The sequence below is a fragment of the Nanorana parkeri genome, unplaced genomic scaffold (assembly GCF_000935625.1).
Source record: "Nanorana parkeri isolate BGI_ZX_2015 unplaced genomic scaffold, ASM93562v1 scaffold19, whole genome shotgun sequence".
Classification (NCBI taxonomy): Eukaryota; Metazoa; Chordata; class Amphibia; order Anura; family Dicroglossidae; genus Nanorana; species Nanorana parkeri.
Window position 1 is genome coordinate 3489162 of NW_017306287.1, and position 20233 is coordinate 3509394.

At 43.3% G+C, this 20233-nt stretch overlaps 1 protein-coding gene across 1 annotated transcript in view; it reads right to left on the reverse strand.

The window, feature by feature from the left end:
- SRL (sarcalumenin) overlaps positions 1-10683 on the reverse strand; it is a 41435-nt gene extending 30752 nt beyond the window's left edge. The window contains exon 1 of the mRNA XM_018561179.1: positions 10626-10683. Within this exon, the coding sequence (XP_018416681.1) occupies positions 10626-10683 (58 nt within the window). The remainder of the gene's footprint in view (positions 1-10625) is intronic.
- Positions 10684-20233: the final 9550 nt, after the last annotated feature.

Genomic DNA, 20233 nt, shown 5'->3' on the forward strand with positions numbered 1-20233 from the left:
AGGCACTTTCTGCTCCACAGAAAGTTGTGGAGTCTTCAGCCTAAGCCACAGCTGGTTCCTGCCTGAGGGACTGAGGCCTGAGGCTGAACATATAACCTTAAAAGGAGACAGCCACCATCCACAACTGTGCTGTGTGAGAGGGGAGCAGCTGCTGCATAAGTGACAGTGCGCAGGAAGGAGGAGGGGGGTTCAGGACCAGTTGACCATGCAGGGACAGAGCATCGCAGAATGGCTGCTGGAAGGAGAGAATAGGGATCTGGCAGTGCTGAGCCACTCGGTGTACAGTTACAGCAGTGTTTCCATACTTAGCACGCTGACTAGAATGATTAGCTACGAGCGCTGAGCCTGGGGGAGCGGACGGTATCCTAAATTTACCCAAGGGCAAGCAAGGGTACAGTCCAGGCTGCTCGTAAGGGAAGACATCAGGCTGTTGTAGGCTTTCCCCTGTCCTTGGTTCCAAATTCATCTGCCTATGCTTTTCCCTAAAGTTGGCTCTATTGTATGCCAATGCTCTGTAGATAAACGGTATTAAAAGAAAACAGCAACAAGGCACAAAAGTCAGTATTAAGCATGTAGATAGAAACGTGGCTTTAGGTTTTAGGATAACACATTTAGCAAAAAATTAAAAATAAAAAGGAAAGTAAGCCTATCTCTGATATAAAATTACAATTGTGTAGACACATACCCATCCAGCCATTATACCCAGTTCTGTTGACCACTGACCCCAATCCTCAATCCCTGTGAACTCAATGAGCTCATTAGGATGCTCAGTTGTGAGGAATCATCAGCTAAGGCACTCCTGTCATTTACAGCATGCAAATGGAACCTGAGACTGGATACATTTTCTGGTTCTCTATGCACTTCCGCTTGGAATGATAGTTGTTGGTTATTATAGTAGAGTTGGTCCTGGGTGCATCTGTGGAGGGTGAGGAGTGCAGAGTTTCAGTAGTGTGGAGATACACCAGCTATTGCTATGTTGCTGTACCTAGGTGACCTTATGTCTTGAGGGAGGCACCCAACCCTGCCAGTCAGCCACTGTATGGGGACTAGTTGATACGGCAGGTTAGAAAACCGTTCCTGGTGACTACTATCCCACCAGTATTAGACAAGCTTGCCATCGCCGCTTACCTCCCCCACCTACCTTCTACAATAACACTTTTCTGCTGATCCATATTCTCATGTTCATAAACGTACAGCCTAATCCAGGTGCCGGACTGCATATGTACATCTAACTGCCCTCTGAGCTGTATGGTCCACCTTTGTACCATTCTCCATATACCCCTAATACAAACTTGCAATTATATAAGAAAACAAACTTGTTTTTTTTATGTCAGACTTTTTAGATACCTAAAGAAGTCCAACATATCTAATGGAAACTTGCCCTGTTTTTGGGTAAATGTGTTTATTTTTGGTAGAATCAATATCATATCTATTAATGTGAATTGAAACCCCAGCCTGGTTGGTTATATGGCATTTCAAAAATGACCAGTATCCCTCTTGCTTATAAAACATCTGTTAATATCTAATGGGGTTTGAGATGTCAGAATTATAGAACAATCATTGTAGTTGCAATAAGTTAAACCTCAAAACACATATGTTACCTGAAAGATCTACAGCTCTGACAATGCAATTCTCATGGAATGCTGAAGACCCTTTGTTTCTTGACTGTTAGAAGCCTTGGGACACCATGCAATGTTGTGTTGCCAACATAGATATATTGCATAACAGAGTTCTTTAGTGGGCCCCCAGTAAGACTGTGACCCAAAGCAGCTATAAACATGTACATGTTCCAGTTTAGGACTGCTCAGAATCTAAGGTACACATAAATCACTAGGTTGCATAACTGTGGCTGTTAGCTCGTAATAGCATCGGCCATTTTGTACACTAGAACATGTGACAACACCTGTGACAGACGCTCAGAAGACTCAAGATGTTATTTCAGCTCCTTAATGCTATCTTTAGGTCATCACATAAAGAACTGTCCCTGGAATGCCATTCAACACCAATACCACATAAACTACTATAAAATTCCCAGTCACCAATGTCGCAATCCCCAGCGACCATACAATGTATCCTGTGGCACAGCGCTGCCTGTGATGGAGTAACAAATACCCAATTACTTGTAGGGAGTGATGCATTTGGGAACTGCAGTTGGCTTGCAGTATCTTCCCAATGGAATGGACACTTTTTATTAACCTTTTTTGGGCAAATGACATGGATTGTTTCCAACACAAACATACTTTTATTTTTTCAAACAGAAAAAATCCAGACCATCAAAACGTCATATCTTTGCTAAAGAGGCTCCATGCAGTTTCAGACACCTAAGCTGTCAAACGTCAATCAAATTCCACAATTTTAAGTCTAATTCCTCCTTTTTTCTTTTCTTTTCATGTAAGGGTAAGCTGGAGCCTAGCACAACACAGTGGTTATTTTGTTTTTTAGGTGTTTTCACCAAGGTTTTATTGCAGCTGGTAACGTTCACTTAGATAAATCCTAGCGCAGCCTTCACTCATATAAATTCCTGCTTTTGGACCATGTTGCATATTACATTCATGTTAAGGGTGCAACAAGAAACATGGTCACATTCCACAGCCCCTACCCTTCCCCTTAAACTAACCCTCCATTATGGAATCCCAGCTTTCCTCTCCCTTGTGTTTCTTTATTTATTCGGTGCAGTTGCGCTTCACCTGCACAGCCACATTAGTCATTCACAGATCCATTCAAAGGATCTGTGAATGAAAAGACAACGAGGAGTACAAGTGACCCAGGTGACATCACAGCACTTGTAGTCCATTGAGAACTTCCACAAACCCCAAAAACCAAAGCTGGGTCAGGGTAAGTAGTTTACAGGAGCCTGTGCGCTGTACCTGTGATCCAGGGTCAGATGCAAAAAATTAATATATATACATTTTTTTTAATCAATGTGGGTGCGTGTATTAATTTTTTGCAAAAGGTAGGATTAGCCTTTAAGACTCTTTAAAGCTCCCTATTATTTGAGCCACTATATAAGTGCTATACAGGTTAGCGACAGCTCTAACCTAATTCAATCAAGAACTAAGTTTAGGTTTGGGTGATTTTTTATTTTTTTTGCCCCTCTTCCTATAATTCACAGAATCTGATTGACTTGTACAAAGGAATTCTTTCTGCATGACCATAGTACATTCGAGTGCCATGAATAATATAAAGAAAGACCTGAAGATATGCTGCTATTGGGCAATACCTCCTGCATATCTCTGGAATCTTTCTGCCCTTTAGGGCCAATAATGAGAGCAGAGCCGAGGCATTGGTCACATGTTCTTTGCCTGTGCGATGGATAGGAATTCAGCATGATTAGCCATCTCTGACCCTATGTCACCCTTTGAAGAAGACTATGTGACCAATGTTGGGCATTTACTGGCCCAGGGGTAGGGAGTGAAGAACAATGCCAGTGATTTAAGAAGACAGTTAAAGCGTAATATACACTAATACCTCGGTTCTTGAAAGCTTCTGTTCGCGAACAATTCGGTTCGCGTACAGAAAGTTCGGCAAAATTTTTCTTCCGTTCACGAACTCCACATCGGGTGACGAACACGGCCATCTTCCCCGCTCTGACACATGGTTGTGGCTTCTTCTAGTCGAGATTGCGGTCGCAGACAGTCCTGTGCACACTTGCTGTGAAGCTTTTTTGCCTGCTTTTGAGCACATACAGTATTTAATTCGGTTTGCGACCAATTCGGTTCGCAACCAGAATCGTGGAACGAATTAAGTTTGTGAACCAGGGTACCACTGTATTGCTATATTGTTGCTATGCCTTGCATAGATTCATACTAGTGTAGGGGTTATCACTGACTATCACAATTCCAGAATATGGTCAAACCTTTAAAAAAAAAGTCAGAAGAGATCTAACTCTACCTTTATTCCATATATATTTAAGACCTCAAGTAGGACTTAGTGCCTTCAAAATTAGAGGTCCTCAATGTTCGCAGAGTCTGCTCTACACAAGTACTTGCAGCATCTGAGAGCCGCCAAACACACTCGAGTATTGCAGTCCACATAAATTCCCCCTTAATGGTTTCCATTTCATAAGCTCAGCATTTTTGGCAGTCTTTGAGTCATTGTAGATGATTTGGGCTGTCAAGCCTTGAGCGGACCATTAGGGAATCCCAAATAACACAAGAGACATTCAGGCACTAAACACTTTATTTCTGTAATTCTAGCCTCCGCAAACATTTAACAGTTACTCTGTGGGAGAGATGGACACATGGTTGTCTCATGAAGCAATGATATAATGCAGATATTGTATGACATTGTTACATCCAAATTCCCCTTCTGTCTTACTTTCACTTTTCACCCCTTCTTGGCGCCGTTGGCTGAAACGAAATCTTGACTCTGAACCACTGGACAAAGCCACACTGAGCCCTATTCATTAAAAGGACACTTTATCCAAAAGTGGATGTATAAAGGTGGATTCACATTGCATAATGTGAATACCTGGAAAGCGAAGTCTAGGGATCTCACTAATAGAGTTCCTGAGGCATATAAGATGCTGTCAGGTGGTCTAAAGCTGGCCATACACTGTGCAAAATACAGGGTATGGCCAGCTTAACTCTTCATCATCTACTAAGCACTGAATATCAGTTCTGGGTGGATTGACCCTTTAGGGCTTGTTCACACCACGGCTGTTAAGCTGCTTCTTTTGCCACACCAAAAGAAGCAATTGTTTTCTATGTGCTCTGTTAACATCATAATAGCACGGGCTAGCAGAACCGAGCCAAGGCAGAGGCAGAAGAGGCACCCATCTTGGGTATGGCGCTGCAGGGGGTACAGGTTAGATGAGCCTATCCTGCCTCTGCATTACTCACGTGTGTCCTGCATTGTGCAGGACTGAGCAGTCAAACTGATTGCAGTTCTCCCTGTGTAACCAGCCACAGTGTGATGGCCACTGGTTCCTAATGGTTGTCACAGGGCCCTGTGCAATCTGCAGGACTGAGCTATCAGTCTGACACCTCAGGTCCTACTCTGTGTTCATCTATGAATGAAAACTACCTTTTTTGTAAACAACATTTTAGTCCCTTATTAACCCTTAGGCTGCATTCACGCCTAAGTGACACCTATTACACGCATCTTATACACGGTTTTTGTGCACGTGTTTTGCGCGTTTTTATGAGCAGATTGTGGCATATTAAGCAGATTGTGATCAGATTGTGGCATATTCATATGCCTGGGCAAAACGCACTGAATCTGCTCAAAAATAATCACAACGTGCTTTTTTTTGTTGTATATTTATGTATATAAAAATAGAAAATTACAAATTCACTACACAAATTAGCCGCAACAAATTATATTTTTGCTGTTGTTTTTGTGCAATCAAAACATGGAAGTGAGATACAGATATGTCACCTGCATGTCATCTGACACATTAAGTTGATATTTCCTGTGAGTTAAGATTTAATAATGCAGAGAATCCTGTTTTAAATTTGTTTTAGAGATCCAATCCCATACCCCTATTATAGTTCCTATACTGCCTAGGGGTATGGATAACCCAGGTCAAAGTGATGCTAAACTCAGGAGTTAAATCTTAAAAATGCAATCAAGTACCTTAACTATTAACAAAAATGTATCTTATTTCTGTATCACTCAGCTGAAGATCCTCAAATCATCTCTGAATTCATGCTGTCAATAGTTAAAGGAGAACTATGGGGTTAGGGCTTTTCCCCATAGTTCTCCGAAGGGTAACGGGAGGACACAAACTAGTGTCCTCCCGTCACCCAAAGCTCAGTATACTGCGAGCTACAGCTCACGGTATACTGAGGCGCCGCAGCTGAAACGGATCCCGACAATTATGTCTGGATCCGCCCAGCTGCGTGAGTGACAGCTGGCTCTGCCTATCTACAGGCAGAGCCAGCTCTACACGTCCCCTCCCCCGTCCATTCCACCAGTCAGCGCTGGAGGATCAGAGCGGGGAGAATCCAGTCACTCCCCTGTCACGGCTCTCTGCAGGGACAGGATCGAGAAGTGAGCGAACGCCGGTATGTGTTCGCTCACCTCCCGATCTACTGAGCCGACCTGTGACAGTTTCATTGTCACAGGTCGGCTCAGATTATGAGGCTGAGTGAAAAGCACTCACCTCATAGTTCTCCTTTAAGGTACTTGAATGCATTTTTAAGATTTAACTCCTGAGTGTCACTTTAAAAACCCATGGCATATACTGTAATGATTAGTACTATAGATTATGTAACGCACAACACAGTATGGAGTATGGAGTATGTACAACACAAAGTACAGAGTGGGCCAGTCTGGAATATGCCTAATATCTTGGTTCTCAACTGGTGGGTTGTGACTCAAAAGTGGGTCGCAACCTCAATGCCTTCCACTTTTCAGCTAGGAGGCTCCTCGGCCTCTTCCTAGCGCAACACAGTCAGTTAACGCACCAATCAGCATTCAAAATATGCTGCCCGGTATCCACTCCAGTTCTCGTAAATTAGGGAGACTGGGTGGATCTTAAAAAATGAAAAGAAAATTGGGGGGGGGGGGGGGGAGTGTGTATGTGTGTGTGAGATTGTGTCTGTGGTTGTATGTGTTTGTCAGTGTTTGAAGGCCCGTTCACACTAGTACAGTGCGTTAATCGGACAGTCCCATGCGATTAATGCACTGCTCTCGCAATTGCACCTACTGTGCGTTCTGGTGTGGGAGGTGCGTCACATTGCCATTAATTTAAATGGTTCCCTAAACACACCTCCCACTCACAGTTCAATCGCCTGCACTGGAATGCATGGTACCCATGGTACCGCAATGCCGTACTTTCCATTGCAGTGCGACTTGGGTGGCGACTTAATGACCAATTACAAATGTGAGTCCTGAGGTTACACAGGTTGAGAACCCCTGGCCTTAAAGAACACAGTGTGCAGAGTGGGACAACCTGGAGTATGTGAGGTACAACACAGTGTGCAGAGTTTTGATAGTTTTCTAACACACAGCACAACCAGAACTGGCACACTTTTGCTAGTGTCATTAAACATGCACCTCCCTGTCTGCGGTACATATCAGACTGAACCTGAACCCTGCCAAGCGAGAGGATGTAGGTAGGGTAACCCTCACTGTCTCTAACTGGGTGTCAGTGTAATTCAACTATGGGGTGGAATAAAAAAAAAAACAATAGAAAAAACAGGTAACCCCAACACAGATCTACAACATGAGGTTCCTGAGGGATAGATGTAAGGCCAGTGTGTATCATAAACTGAAACATTAGTAACCCTTCAACCTGTCCAGTTTCAGAAAGTACAATAGACTTTTCACTCCTTCCCCTACCCCACCACCCGGAATTCTGACTGTTACACTCTTAGCTCCAGCTGTCATTTTACACCCCAGGGCCACCTCATGTTTCTGTAGCTGTCAGCTGTCATTCTAAGATCCCTAGGGCCTCCAAGGATGGACATGCACATTAACAGAGCAGTGCTTGCTCATCACACTTTCTGTTCCTACACCCTCCTAAAGAGATCCATCACATATCAGCCATGCTGACACTTCTTTATACGTATGACTAATGACATAATTACTGTGCCAGCCATTATATTGTGCTGACGAATGACATCATCGCTGTGCTAGTCATTATATCACACTGCTCTCACAGAAGCTGTGGAAACATTTTAAGGAATGACATCATAATACCTGTGGGAATGTTAGGATGAGGATATTCACACAATGCATGGGGATTCCCTTAAATGAAGGCATATTTGGGAAAATGCTTTGATATGCAGCACTCCGCTGAATAGATAAAGGTCTGTTAGGGTCTGCTTTTAAGCCGACAAAAATGGAAAAAAATTGTTAGGGGGTAGAGTTTCTGGTAAAGAAGACTTTGTAAGTCTCATCTGCCCCCAAAAACTGCTTTACCTGTCTGCTAGCAAACTTTTTCGTTGTGTATATTGCCTTCAGTGCATGCTCAGTGAAAGCTCAAGAGCTGGGTTCCGGGATGATGTAACTCCAGTGCACATGTGAAGGAGTTACATCATCAGTAGCCGCTCAATGGTCAAAGATGCAAGACACAGGAACTAGAAGAAGCGGGGTAGAAGATGGCCGTGGAGGTGGTCCGAGTGATGAGGGAAGCCATAGACCTGTTCTTGCTGAAGTGGGCAAAACTAATCAGCATGTATGCCCTAAGGTGCAAGTATGTTGTATGCTTGCACCCCTGGCAATTGATCCAGGTACCCACAGAGTGGTGCTACTGTCTGCCAGGACACTAATACAGATTCTGGGTCCCTTACCTGTTGAGTCACTGACCTGGGACTACCATGCAGAACAAGGAAATTATACTGGCTGCATTCTTCGTCTACTGAGTGATTGACTGGGCGGTGAATTCATGATCAGGTTGATAGCTTCAGAGCCTCCACCATTTAAAAAGTCAGCACAGGTAGCTAAAATACTTACGTTAAGCTTTTCTAAAAAGCAGCCTTGTGTCTCATCATAAACTTCAGGGTCATGTGATTGCCATATAATGGGAGGTCAGTGTAGTTATACTTACCACTGTGCCTCCAATCCATAGATCTTCAACTGCAAGGTCTGGTCCTTCCTGGCACACTTCTGCCCTGTGTGCACCTTCTGTCCAGCTGCAGAGTGGCGTACACAGTGGGCAGAAGAGTGCTAGAGATTGGCCTCTGCAATAGCCTGGATTACAGGCAAATAAATGATTGGTAAGAATATTACACTCCTCTCAATCCCAAGATCTGTCTTAGCGTTCTCCTTTAACACAGCTTGTAAAAAAGTAAATGATATGAACATACAGTACAAGAAATGCTTCACGTATGTATACGTATGTAGGGCTAACATCATTTTTACATTTCATTTGCTATTACTGAAAAGCCATTCACTTTCATGGTGACACGCTAAAGTCACATGCTGATCACCTCATCAAAAGTAGGCAATGAGTAATGACCCCTTTGATATTGAATTGGGAACTTGCAGTACTCTTGGATCATTAAAAGCTTTCTGTTATTTAACACCCTCAGCCTGTTCCAATGCTCAGCTCCCAATAATGTTCAGAGCAGAAGAGTCCCAGGGATCACATTATCGCTCGGATTCAGTGAAATACATGCATGGAATTCCATCCATTGCTTCATTTTTTAAGCTTGTACACTCTATAGCTGCCAACATTTTCAAAGTATATCCAAGGACATTATACCTGAGTTAGTGACTCGTGACAAGATATAATTAGAACTAAAGTGCCATCATTGCATTATGATATATATATATATATACACACATATACATATAAACACTCCACTTCAAAATGTTAAAGACCAAGATACAACATACAAGTAGATGTTAAGGAGAATACACAACATCCCCCAAAATTTATTTTTATGTTGAAGGCAATGGATATGTTAAAGGAACAGTCCACACAATGCTGATATTTGACTGTTTTTACAGTAGATGCCGAAGAGTAAAACTACCGGACAATTTATTATATCTCCTGGGAACTTAATTACTGAGTTCACTGTGCTGGGTTCTCGGGTCTGCACACCTGCTGCAGTTTTTGGAGTACTGACCCTTTCATTCTGAGGAACATTTACAATAACAACCTGGATCTGCCCTTTGGAATTCAGAGACAACGGCAAACACAGTAGTACAAGAAAAGCATTGCTTCTAATTATACTTATTTTATTTAAAGTCAACTGCACAGCATTGCAATACTTTAATTTCATTCATTCACTTCTAGAGATGTTTAGAAATTAAACATTTCTGTGGTGTAATCTGACGCTTGGTCCGAACCCTTCTAGGTATTAAAAATAAAAATAAAGGCTCAATTCACAAAGCTTTCATACAAGAATAAGGATCTTTATTTTAGCCATGTGACTAGATTGAAAATAAAGATCATTGGGTTGAAAATGGAGATCTTTGGATTGAAAATAAAGATAATTGGATTGAGAATAAAGATCAATGGATTGAAAATAAAGATCCGTATCCTGGTGAAAGAGTGTTGATGCCAAAATAAAAAATTTGTAAAGTGACTCCCACTTATGTCATGTGCGTTGGACAATGCTGCCCAAGTTAGGGTATCTATACAGAGGACAAGATTTCAAAGGAGCAAAATGATTCTGATGCAATCAGTGGGCAATATGACCACGAACAGTCACAAACTGATTGCATCAGGTCAGCACTGACAGTCACTAAGTCAACTAGCTGGGTAGGAAATCTATTGATGGATCCCTGTTCTTTCTTGATTAACAGGGATCTGCAAGTACTGTGTATTAGGGTTTGATCATTCCCATTTATTGTTCCAAAAATAGGATCATGTATCTGGGCACCTTTAGTCCTTCAGAATCAGGATGCTTCCATAGTTTTAGGATTTTGTTTTGAAGACGAATTATGAATTAAGTGTTGTTTAGCTGATAAAAGGTTTTAGGCATATCTACCAAAATCCTGGATTTTATATGGTGCCTGCGTTAGCTCTAATCTAGAATATAAAATACATAGCCAAGCTGGCTTCCGGTCAGCTGCCCGGCTATGAGTATGAATGGCATGCTGAGACCTGTTGTTCTTCGGCAGCAGGAGCCAGGTATAAAATTAGCTTCACCACAGACCAATACAAGAAACAGAAAAGAGAAAAAAGAGAAAAGCATATGCCACAGAAGGATTAAAGAGTCCCCTACCTGCTCTCACAAGAAGAAAAGCTGCAAGGCAGCAGAACAAAACCCCTGGTCCTCTCATGGTGTCAAGCCAGGAAATTTGGAACGGTTGGCTCCTCTATATATATGCTGCAGCTGACGGCAAGGGGCTCAGGCAACACACACGCCCACGTCAATGCAGGCTGAACCACAGGTGGTCACAAGCCATTGACACACTGGACACTTCTGACCATTTGTGACCCTCATTAGGAATTTAGGGCAAGTGACTAGATTAACTCAGCTGTGACTGACGTGCAAAAAGGCAGGGTTTTTTTATATACTTTTGCCTGAATACAGAACTTGTCAGGTGGGGGGAAAAACAGGTGTTTGTCTATGACAGGCCCTACAGAAGAATCACTGGGCCTCATTTACATGAATAACTTTTTGGGATGTACCTGCATGATTGCGCAATGTACTGAAATAAGTGTATGCAATACGGAGAAATGGTGCAGTGCAAATGGTTAATGAATTCTATGTGTAAACCTATATCTTTGTAATGCAAATTAAAAAAAGTATGTGCACTTTGCTCACATAGTTCTGTAGAAAACACATAATTGCGAGGACTGGGAACCTTTGGCCTGGGGGGTGGTAGATACAATCAGACAAAACCTTTAGTTTTTCCATAAGTAGGAAGGGGTCCATTTTTGCTGTCTGTGTTTCATTGGGGAGATTTATTTTAACTTCCCGTCCCAGAGATGGAAAAGAGAGTGGGAGAAAATGCCTATAAAGTGAGGGGAATTCCCCACTTAGATATTTGTCTAAGATATACCCTTACCTCATGTTCTGGTGACAACTCTCAAATGTAGTTTTTCCATCACTTTCTGTAACACTGATAATGGTCACTAGGACAAATTGAGAGGGTGAATCTACCTAACCAGAACTCAAACAACAATAAAAACATGACGGATGTTCTAAACCTGTGATGGCGAACCTTTTTGAGCCGGAGTGCCCAAACTGGATCACTAAACCAACTTATGTATCTCAAAGTGCCAACCCTTCAATTAGACCTGAATACTCTCAGGGGGCTCTGCAGTTCTGAGGTGATCTGTACGGGCTCTCAGGGGGCTGTGCGGCTCTCAGGTGGGCTCTGTGGGGTTTCTGGTGGTCTGTACAGGCTCTCAGGGGAGCTGTGCAGCTCTCAGATGGTCTAATATGGCTTTTAGGTGGGCTCTGTGGTCCCTCTGGTGGTATGTATGGGCTCTCTGGGGGGCTGTGTGGCTCTCTGGGTGGCTGTGCGGCTCTCTGGGGGGGCTATAAGGGTTTTAAGGGTTTTCAGGTGGGCTCTCGGGTGGTCTGTTTGGGCTCTCTGGGGGGCTGTGAAGCGTGCCATAGGTTCGCCACCGCTGTTTTAAACCCTTGGTTCTTACTGGTGGGTCGTAACCCAAAAGTGGGTTGAGACACCGTTTTCAGTGGGTCACCACATGCCTTCCACTTTCCTAGGTGAGAGGCTCCTCAGCTTCTCCCTAGCCCAGCACTGTCAGCTCTCACGCCAAGCAGCCATTCAAAATATGCTCCCCGGTGATGAGTGTCAGCTTGAGGTGGAATGGGGTGGGCCGGGGCTACGTGGGAGCACCATCCATACCTGCATTGCTTATTGCTCCCTCACATGTCCTGTAGAGGTGCCTGGACCAGAGTGACATCACATTCTGGATCCCATTACCTCTACAGGGCATGCAAGGGAGCTGTACCCGCAATGCACATATGGATGGAGCTCCATCACAGCGGAGCAGCCCACACTGAACCCCAGGATGAGGATCCACTCCAGTTCTCGTAAGGTAGAGAGACTGGGTGGATCTTAAAAAAAAAAAAAAAGCGTGTATGTGTGTGTGAGAATGTATTTGTGGTTGTGTGTGTCTGTCAGTGTTTTTGAGGGCCTGTTCACACTAGTACAGTGCGTTTATCGCACAGTCCCGTGCTATTAACGCACTGTACCACATACAATCGTACCTACCGTCAATTCTGTTGTGGGAGGTTTGTTGCATTGCCATTCATTTGAATGGCCCACCAAAATGCACCTAACACCCACACTTCGATCGCCCGCACCGGAACGTGCAGTACCCCAGTGCGGTGCGACTTGGGTCATGACTTAAAGACCAGGAACAAATGTGGGTCCTGAGGTTACACAGGTTGAGAACCACTGTTCTAAACCTTCTAATGTTCCCTAGAACATTGCATACACAATGTTCCCTAGTCCATGCATGCACTTTAACAGAAGTCTTAGAAGATCATTTTGTGAGCTGGCCAGTTTGAGCTGGATCAGACAAAGAGGGTTATGTCTATGGCTACCACAGGCCCTCCAGGCTGACTATTCTTGGGAGAACAGTCAACCAGTTGGGTTGGATTTAGTATACTCCAGTCATTTTGCCTTGTTGGGGTTATACCTACACCTGAAAATTCCATGGTATACACCAGGCAAATCATAGCTAGACACCTGACCATCATCTTGTGTGTATAGGTGGATTGTCAAAGGCATTCAAACACCTGGAAACGCTCTGACCTGTATCATGTTGTCAATAACGGGTTTAAAGGAACTTTATCTGAACAGCAAAAGTCGGTACTTATCTTTTCCACTTCCTGCACCCCAAAATACTGCTCCATTAAAAAAAAAAGAATCCCTGGGTTAAGATTCTGCAACCGACACTTTTGGGAGTGTTGGTCTCTTGGTCAGGGGTTTCATCATGACTGTCTGCATGCTTGTTCAACATCATGAACTCAGTAAGTAAGGAAGCATACATTAGGATAACAGCTCTGAAGCTCGCAGCTTCGAAAAAAAATAGTTTTGGCCACTTCCCCATTTTTAACCTCATGGATTATCTTTAAGAAGCATCTAGTTGCTGATGAATGTACACTAGTCACTGCTAGAAGGGACACTATTCAGTCACTCTGGCTGGACAGTCCACTGGTTCTGCCAGTGACATGTGGGAGGTCACAAGCACTATGGCCTATACATAGTTCCCAACCGTCCCTTCTTGGAGGGACTGTCCCTCTTTTGCTCCGTAATCCCTCTTTCACTCTGTCATCACCAACTGTCCCTCTTTTAGGAATGTGCCGATCTGTAGCATTAAACATACTAAATGCCAAAAGCTTTTTGATCTTACTCCTTTTATTTTCCAGCTCATCTGCAAAGTATTGTATTGCTTGTTCTAATAGCAAAGAAACAGAGCTGTTTAGGTCAAAAGGGCAAGCATTTGATTAGATTATTGAGAAGCCAAAAGCTGGCCAAACACTGGTAGATTTTCCTACATACAATCATACGAAAAAAATCTGGTCAGAACTTTCGATAACGCCATCAAAGACTTGTAGAATGTCCTTTGAAATTTTGTTTGATTTTACCTTTCGATTTTGGTAAGAAATGGAGTTTCTCAAACAAAAGCCACAATCGCTATTAGGATTTTATTAGTTTGAGAAACATTTTCAGTCCTGTCCCTTCAATTTGTTCATCACTGTAGTTGAAAACAATTGTCAATATGACCCCATCACCTATTATACAATCAAGTGAAGTGTATGGCCAGCTTAACACCTAAAATCAAAATTGCCCCCTTCCCTTTCATTGATGAAGGATCGAGTGCTCATTTCTCCTTCAGAGATGGGCTAACATATACTCATACTTCCCTTATCCCATGGCATCTAGACAGCTGGCCATCCAGTTCTCTGCTTTCCAGTGTTGGACTATAGGCAGGTACTCTTACCAGGGGCCACATCCCATTCTGATGATGTAATCACTGATCTTGCAATAATTACAGGGCAAGCATGATTATGTCATAGACAGGGGCGGTGACAAGACCGGTCAGAGCCTGGCAAGAGGAACAGCTTTGGGGGCAGGCCAATACAACCAGAACTGGCGGTGGAAGAACGCTGGACTGTAGAATTACTGTGTGTTAGCATATCCCCTAGAAATAAAATGAGCACTAGATCCTTTATCAGCTGGGAGAGAGGGCAGTTTTAATTATTTTTTAACTGGAGAGTAATGCTTTAGGTTATTTAAGATGCAAGCTAACCTAAAGCGGAACTAAAGTCATACCTCCAGTAATGCGGCAACTGCGAGCTCCCTCATCTGCATTTCCATCCTTGCCTTGTCTTCTTCTGGGTTCATCATCTTTGGCCAGCCCAAGATGACATAACCTGTGTCTATATACATTTCGAGACCAAGGCTGTACACTTAGCTGCACATGCACGATTACCTGTGCAATCAAAAGAAATTTGCCAGCAGGCACATAAGAAGCATTGGCGGAGTCTTTTCTACAATAAAAGCCCGCCTGCTAGCAATTTTTTACATTTCATTTTTGTGCTTTAAAGCCCAGCTCCAATATTATGCCCTCCCAATCAGTCAAAAAAATCCTGGTATATGTACTTTTTTTTAGGCGTTTGCTGCCCTGTAACATGATGTCCCAGAGTCCCTGGTCTTTTTTACGTGCATAGTGTCTGTGGAGGACAGCGCCAGAGAAAAGCTAAGTATTGCAGCAAATGCTGAATATTTTATTCTAAAATTAATTTAATCATTGTGTATTATTCCGTGCTACAAATCTATAATTCCTAGCATCAAAGTGTTATTGTGGGTCCCATTCTACCCACATGAAACAACAATCTACTACAGCATTACATGAATGTGAAATGTTATTATTTTGGGTAGCAAAAATGTGTTTCAACTAAAACTCCATTTTTTTATTAGAAAAAAACAATCTCCAACAGGTCAACCCGTTAATGGAAGGAACTGAAATCTCAAACAATGCTTTCCCCCCGGGATCGGTCCATGGCCTGTTAAGAACTGGGCTGCTGCCACATCTAGGGCACACATCCACAGCTTTCACTTAGTTCCTTGTGGCCACGCACTGCATTTTTCCAAGTGGCCGCAAGGAACTGTGCATGCTTGAGCTGCCTCTGCCTTCTGTCAGATCACACTGCCTATCCACAGTGCAGCGGCGGAGTGATCTCTTTGGTTCTAATGACAGAGCAGGCGCCGAGCTGAGAAAAAGGAGACAAGGAGACAGCACAGGTGTGACAACTGGGAGCCTGCCAGAGATCTGTGAAAGACGCTCCTAACCTCAGCAGAGGAACTTCTGCCTTAATGTGTGTGGCCCTTAAGTTAGTGAGTGACCCTGCATGCTGCTGATTGCTTGTATATGGGACTGAGGCTGAGCAATCATTCATATGCGAATACAAGTTACTATTCTTTACATTGCTGAGAACAATTGCACAAAACCGGTCGCTGGTGCCAAAAAGGTTGGGGACTGCTGAACTATAGAAGACCTCCTCCACTATGTTAGGGCAATAGTAAGAGGGGGAGGTGATTGCAGTCCATATCAGGAGACCAACCTAGAGTGACAATGCCCCTTTATAGATACAGTACAGTCACCTTAGGACAGGAAGTGTGTTAACATAAAAGGAAAAAAAGACAACTAATGTAGACACCACATATATGATAATATATACAACATTCATTATATTACATTTTTGTTCTTGGGTTTAGAAACATTTTGAATAGTCATTAAAGGGTTACAGGCCCACTTACAAATGAATATATTCATAAAGGTTCTCACATTTGATAGCATTAGAAAATCCTACGATCTAAGTCCAAGACTAATATCTTTTTTTTCTGGAAAACAAAGTACATAAAAAGTAACAAGATTTGTAGAGCTATGCCAGGTTTTGGATAGATAGCCTCAGGTTGTGTTCACATAATAACCAACATTGGTTAATGAAAAATCAGTTTTCAGATACCATCCTTTCCACTTGCAGCTGAACTTGGCATTGTGCTAAGTAATTAATGACAAATACATTGTAAAAAATAAGTGCACTTTTTCTTTTTGCTCCATTCTACTGACCTAAACAATTCCACCCCCGCCCTCAGCAGATTTATACTTAACGAGATCCAAGAGCCACTCCAACACTGTTTGGTAACATCCAATGACGCAAGCAGGGCTGGATTTCCCACAAGGCCAACCAAGGCCCGGCCTTGGGGTAGCAGGGAGTAGAGGGGCCGCAGGAGTGTGGAATTCCTATCTCCTGATGCTTGGGACATGCAGTTCCGGGCGCCAGGTGGATAGTTGTTTTCTACATTTAGCCTTGCTTTGGGCAAGCAGAGCTAAATGTACAGCGGAGAAGCTGCCGCTTGTTTTGAAAAAGTGATCTCTGCGATGTTGCTGAAATCACTTGTATGCGGCCTGCAGCTCTGCCATTCTCCATAGGGGGTGGTTTGGCAGGTAGGCGCATTGAGGAACCTGGCCTTGGGGCAGCAGAGAGAGTAAATTCGGCCCTGGACGCAAGGCTGGGAGACAGCCCAATAAATGTCTAAAATGTGCAGGTGCAGCCAGCAGAGGCAGCATTGTGGTGATGGAAAGTAAACAATAGCGGGACTGTGCCATTGGATCTCAGTAAAGTTTGCAGATGGGGAAGGTGATATTGTGTTGGTCAGGTGGGGGGCAAAAAGGATCAGTGCAGTTTGCTTCGGCTTTAAGTAGGGATGTCCCGATACCGATGCTAGCATCGGAATCGGGCCCGATACAGGGCATTTTGACAAGTAATTTAAGAGGTCCTGAACTCAAAAAAGTAAAGATTTGCTAATTTATAGGGAACATCTAAGAATTTTTATTGTACCTAAGCAGTACCCTGAAAATTAGGGATTTACCGATACCATTTTTTGGTATTGAGAATGAGTGCCGATATTTATATTTCGTTACTTACCAATACTGAGTACCGATAGCGGAACTTCCGGTAGCATGGAGTCGGCTTGCCAGGCAATGAGGAAGCTGGGCAGCGTGTCATTACCCACCGCCCGCTTTCTTAATTGCCCGGGAAGCCGGCTCCATGCTATATGGCTGGCTCCATGCTGAATAAGCATCGAGCCGGCCAAACAGATCTGATAATTTGATGAGACAACCTCCATCCTGCAGACACCCCATTCCTCTCACATCACACCCATATCCATCTTCACCATACCTCAGATGTCCCTTAGCCAGCTGGGCAGACACCACTTTCCAAGCCACTTTACTTCTCCCGCATCCACCCACGTCGCAGTCTCACGAGATTTACATACGTCGCCTGACTCCGGTATGTGTACAATGCCTGCACAGCCTGCAGGCTATATCCAGCGCAGTGCTCATGCTGCAGCCAGGAAAGATCCCAACAATATTGTCAGGATCCACTAGACTGCCTGATTGACAGCTGGCTCTGCCTCTCTAGAGCCACAGCCAACTGTGCCCACCTTCTCCCCTGTCAGGGGGAGAACTGGAATCTCTGTGGGAGGTAATAAACACATGTAAGAAGCTAATTTTTAAATAACTGTAAAAACACAAAAGGGTGCAAAAACCTTTGTAGTATATATTCACACACTGCAGACTGTCTGTCTCTGCAAAAAAGCCAGGACAATTGTCACTTACATGTGCCAGGGGACCGGAGGGAAGGCGGCCTCTGGAGAGGATCGAGGTGACCAAGGTGTAAGCCTTCGCAATGTTGGTACACCACCAGGAAGTGCCCGTATAGGATGGAGAGTGCGGGGCTGTGACCGGAGGGAGATGGAAGGGTGTATGCGGGGAATCGATGCAGTATGGAAGGGACACGGCGGCATACATGTAAAGTCCTTCATACATGAGGGCGACTGTTTGACCAAGTCCATGAGTACATCAGAGGGTCATCTGGAGCCGGAAGAGGAAATATAGAAAACTTGTACAGGAATTTAAATTTTGCCCATTGTGGCAAAATTGAGCAGGCCTAAACCGAGGACGTTTCCCTGCTATGCACTGCATAAGCTGTCAAATACAGAAGTGACAGTGTGGTCCACATATTTTGTAAGGGTGTTGGGTAATGAATAGTTTCCGATTTGCTTAGTAGGGTAAATTGCTAAATGCAGTGCACTGCAGGCCTGGATTTCATTGTAGACTGAGAAGAATGAGAATTTTGGATTTGCCTCCGTTTCCTGCTGCTCTACATCATGTGAACTGGACACATAAATATGGTCTGTGATAATGTTACTGTTTATATCTCCAGCCATATAGTCCCGCTCTGGGTCTCAGCTGTCCCCACTCTGACTCGGCACAAGTGGAATGCTGACCCCCAGGGGCTGGTTTGGGATTAATTCCTATGGTTTCTGCGGTAGTCTGTCCCATTACAAACAGTAACCATTGCACTACCAGAAAGGAAGAGGAGTTATTTCTAACCAATAGCGCAGGTGGATTATTTAGCATGGAAGACTGTAGACACAATGCCAGCAGAACATTCAAAGAGGAAAAGGAGAAAGTTAAATGAAGTATAACTGAATCTTGCTTTTTTCATTACATTCTCCTTTAAATATCATGACAGACATACTGGGGTTAATTTACTCAATTCAAATTGGCTGTTCACTTTGGAGGGGAATTTTCGCTTAGCTTAGTAAAAAAATAAGGTGAAGCTCTACTGACTTCCATCAACCAATCATGTGTAAGCAAATATATTGTTTTTTCTTTATTTTCCTTGCATGTGATTGGGTGTTCTTTGCAAAGTGAATTTTCACCACATTCACTAAGCTAAGGAAAAGACCCCTTGCAAAGTGAACAGCCTATTTGTCCTTAGTAAATCAACCTCATAGGGTCTGCCTCTGAAGACTTGGCTATGGAAATACTAGCTGCAAAATGTCATGCAATGGCTGAACTTTTGTCCTAGGTCAGTGAATAATGGAGCTAAAAAAAACAGGGCAGCAGCCAGAGAAGTAGCATTTTCTATCTACGGGGAGGTTCCCTTCAAAGCAGGTCTACACTTATTTGGTTTAGATTTTTGGTGGAGTGAGACAGGGACACATTCACCGTCCATTCTTTATTATTGTCAAAGCGGTGGAGGAGTGATCGCTCCATCACTTCTGGTCCTGATGTGATCTGGATTTGCTAGTTCCTCAATTATATTCTCCATATATTCATACGAAGAGACCATGAGGGGCATTTACGCTATTAAAGGAAAACTATAAGGATTGGGAACACATTTTTCTAACCTTTTCAAATTATTTACATTTTTTTCCTTTAGTTTTAGGGGCATTGGGGAAATATTGAGGTCTAAACAGATCCCTGATATTTCCCTTTTAAAATAGAAAAAGCGATTGAGGATACAGAGTCCTCAATCTCTTTTTCTGCAGCCCCTGTTATAAATGAACAGGAATCCTGTATACTCAAAGCTCCTGTTCATTCATACATTGTGGAGATTGTTTGTTTACCATGTCCACAATCATGAATGAACAGGAAGTGCTGGTTGCTTGAATGCCGGATAATGGGGAGTTTACTGTACATATATTAAACCCCTATAGATTCCTTTTAAGCTGGCATCATATTGCCAGATTTGAATGAAGACAATGTCTAATTATTGGGGTGCATACAGTTCCCCCTAAAAGTCTGTGGTCATGTTTGGTATAGGATAGGGGTGTTGTAACCCACCACATCACACACGGATTCTGTTATTTCTCTACTTGTGTGAGGAGATACATGATGGCATTGAAGAGTATATGCTGGTGAAACTAACAAAGCGGAAAATACACTCCGGGAGAGATCAAATGCTGCCTCTGTTCCCCTCAGTCACAGCTGTGTATACAGCTCACCATTTGCTGAACTGCTTTTTATAGCAATTCAATTATAGCG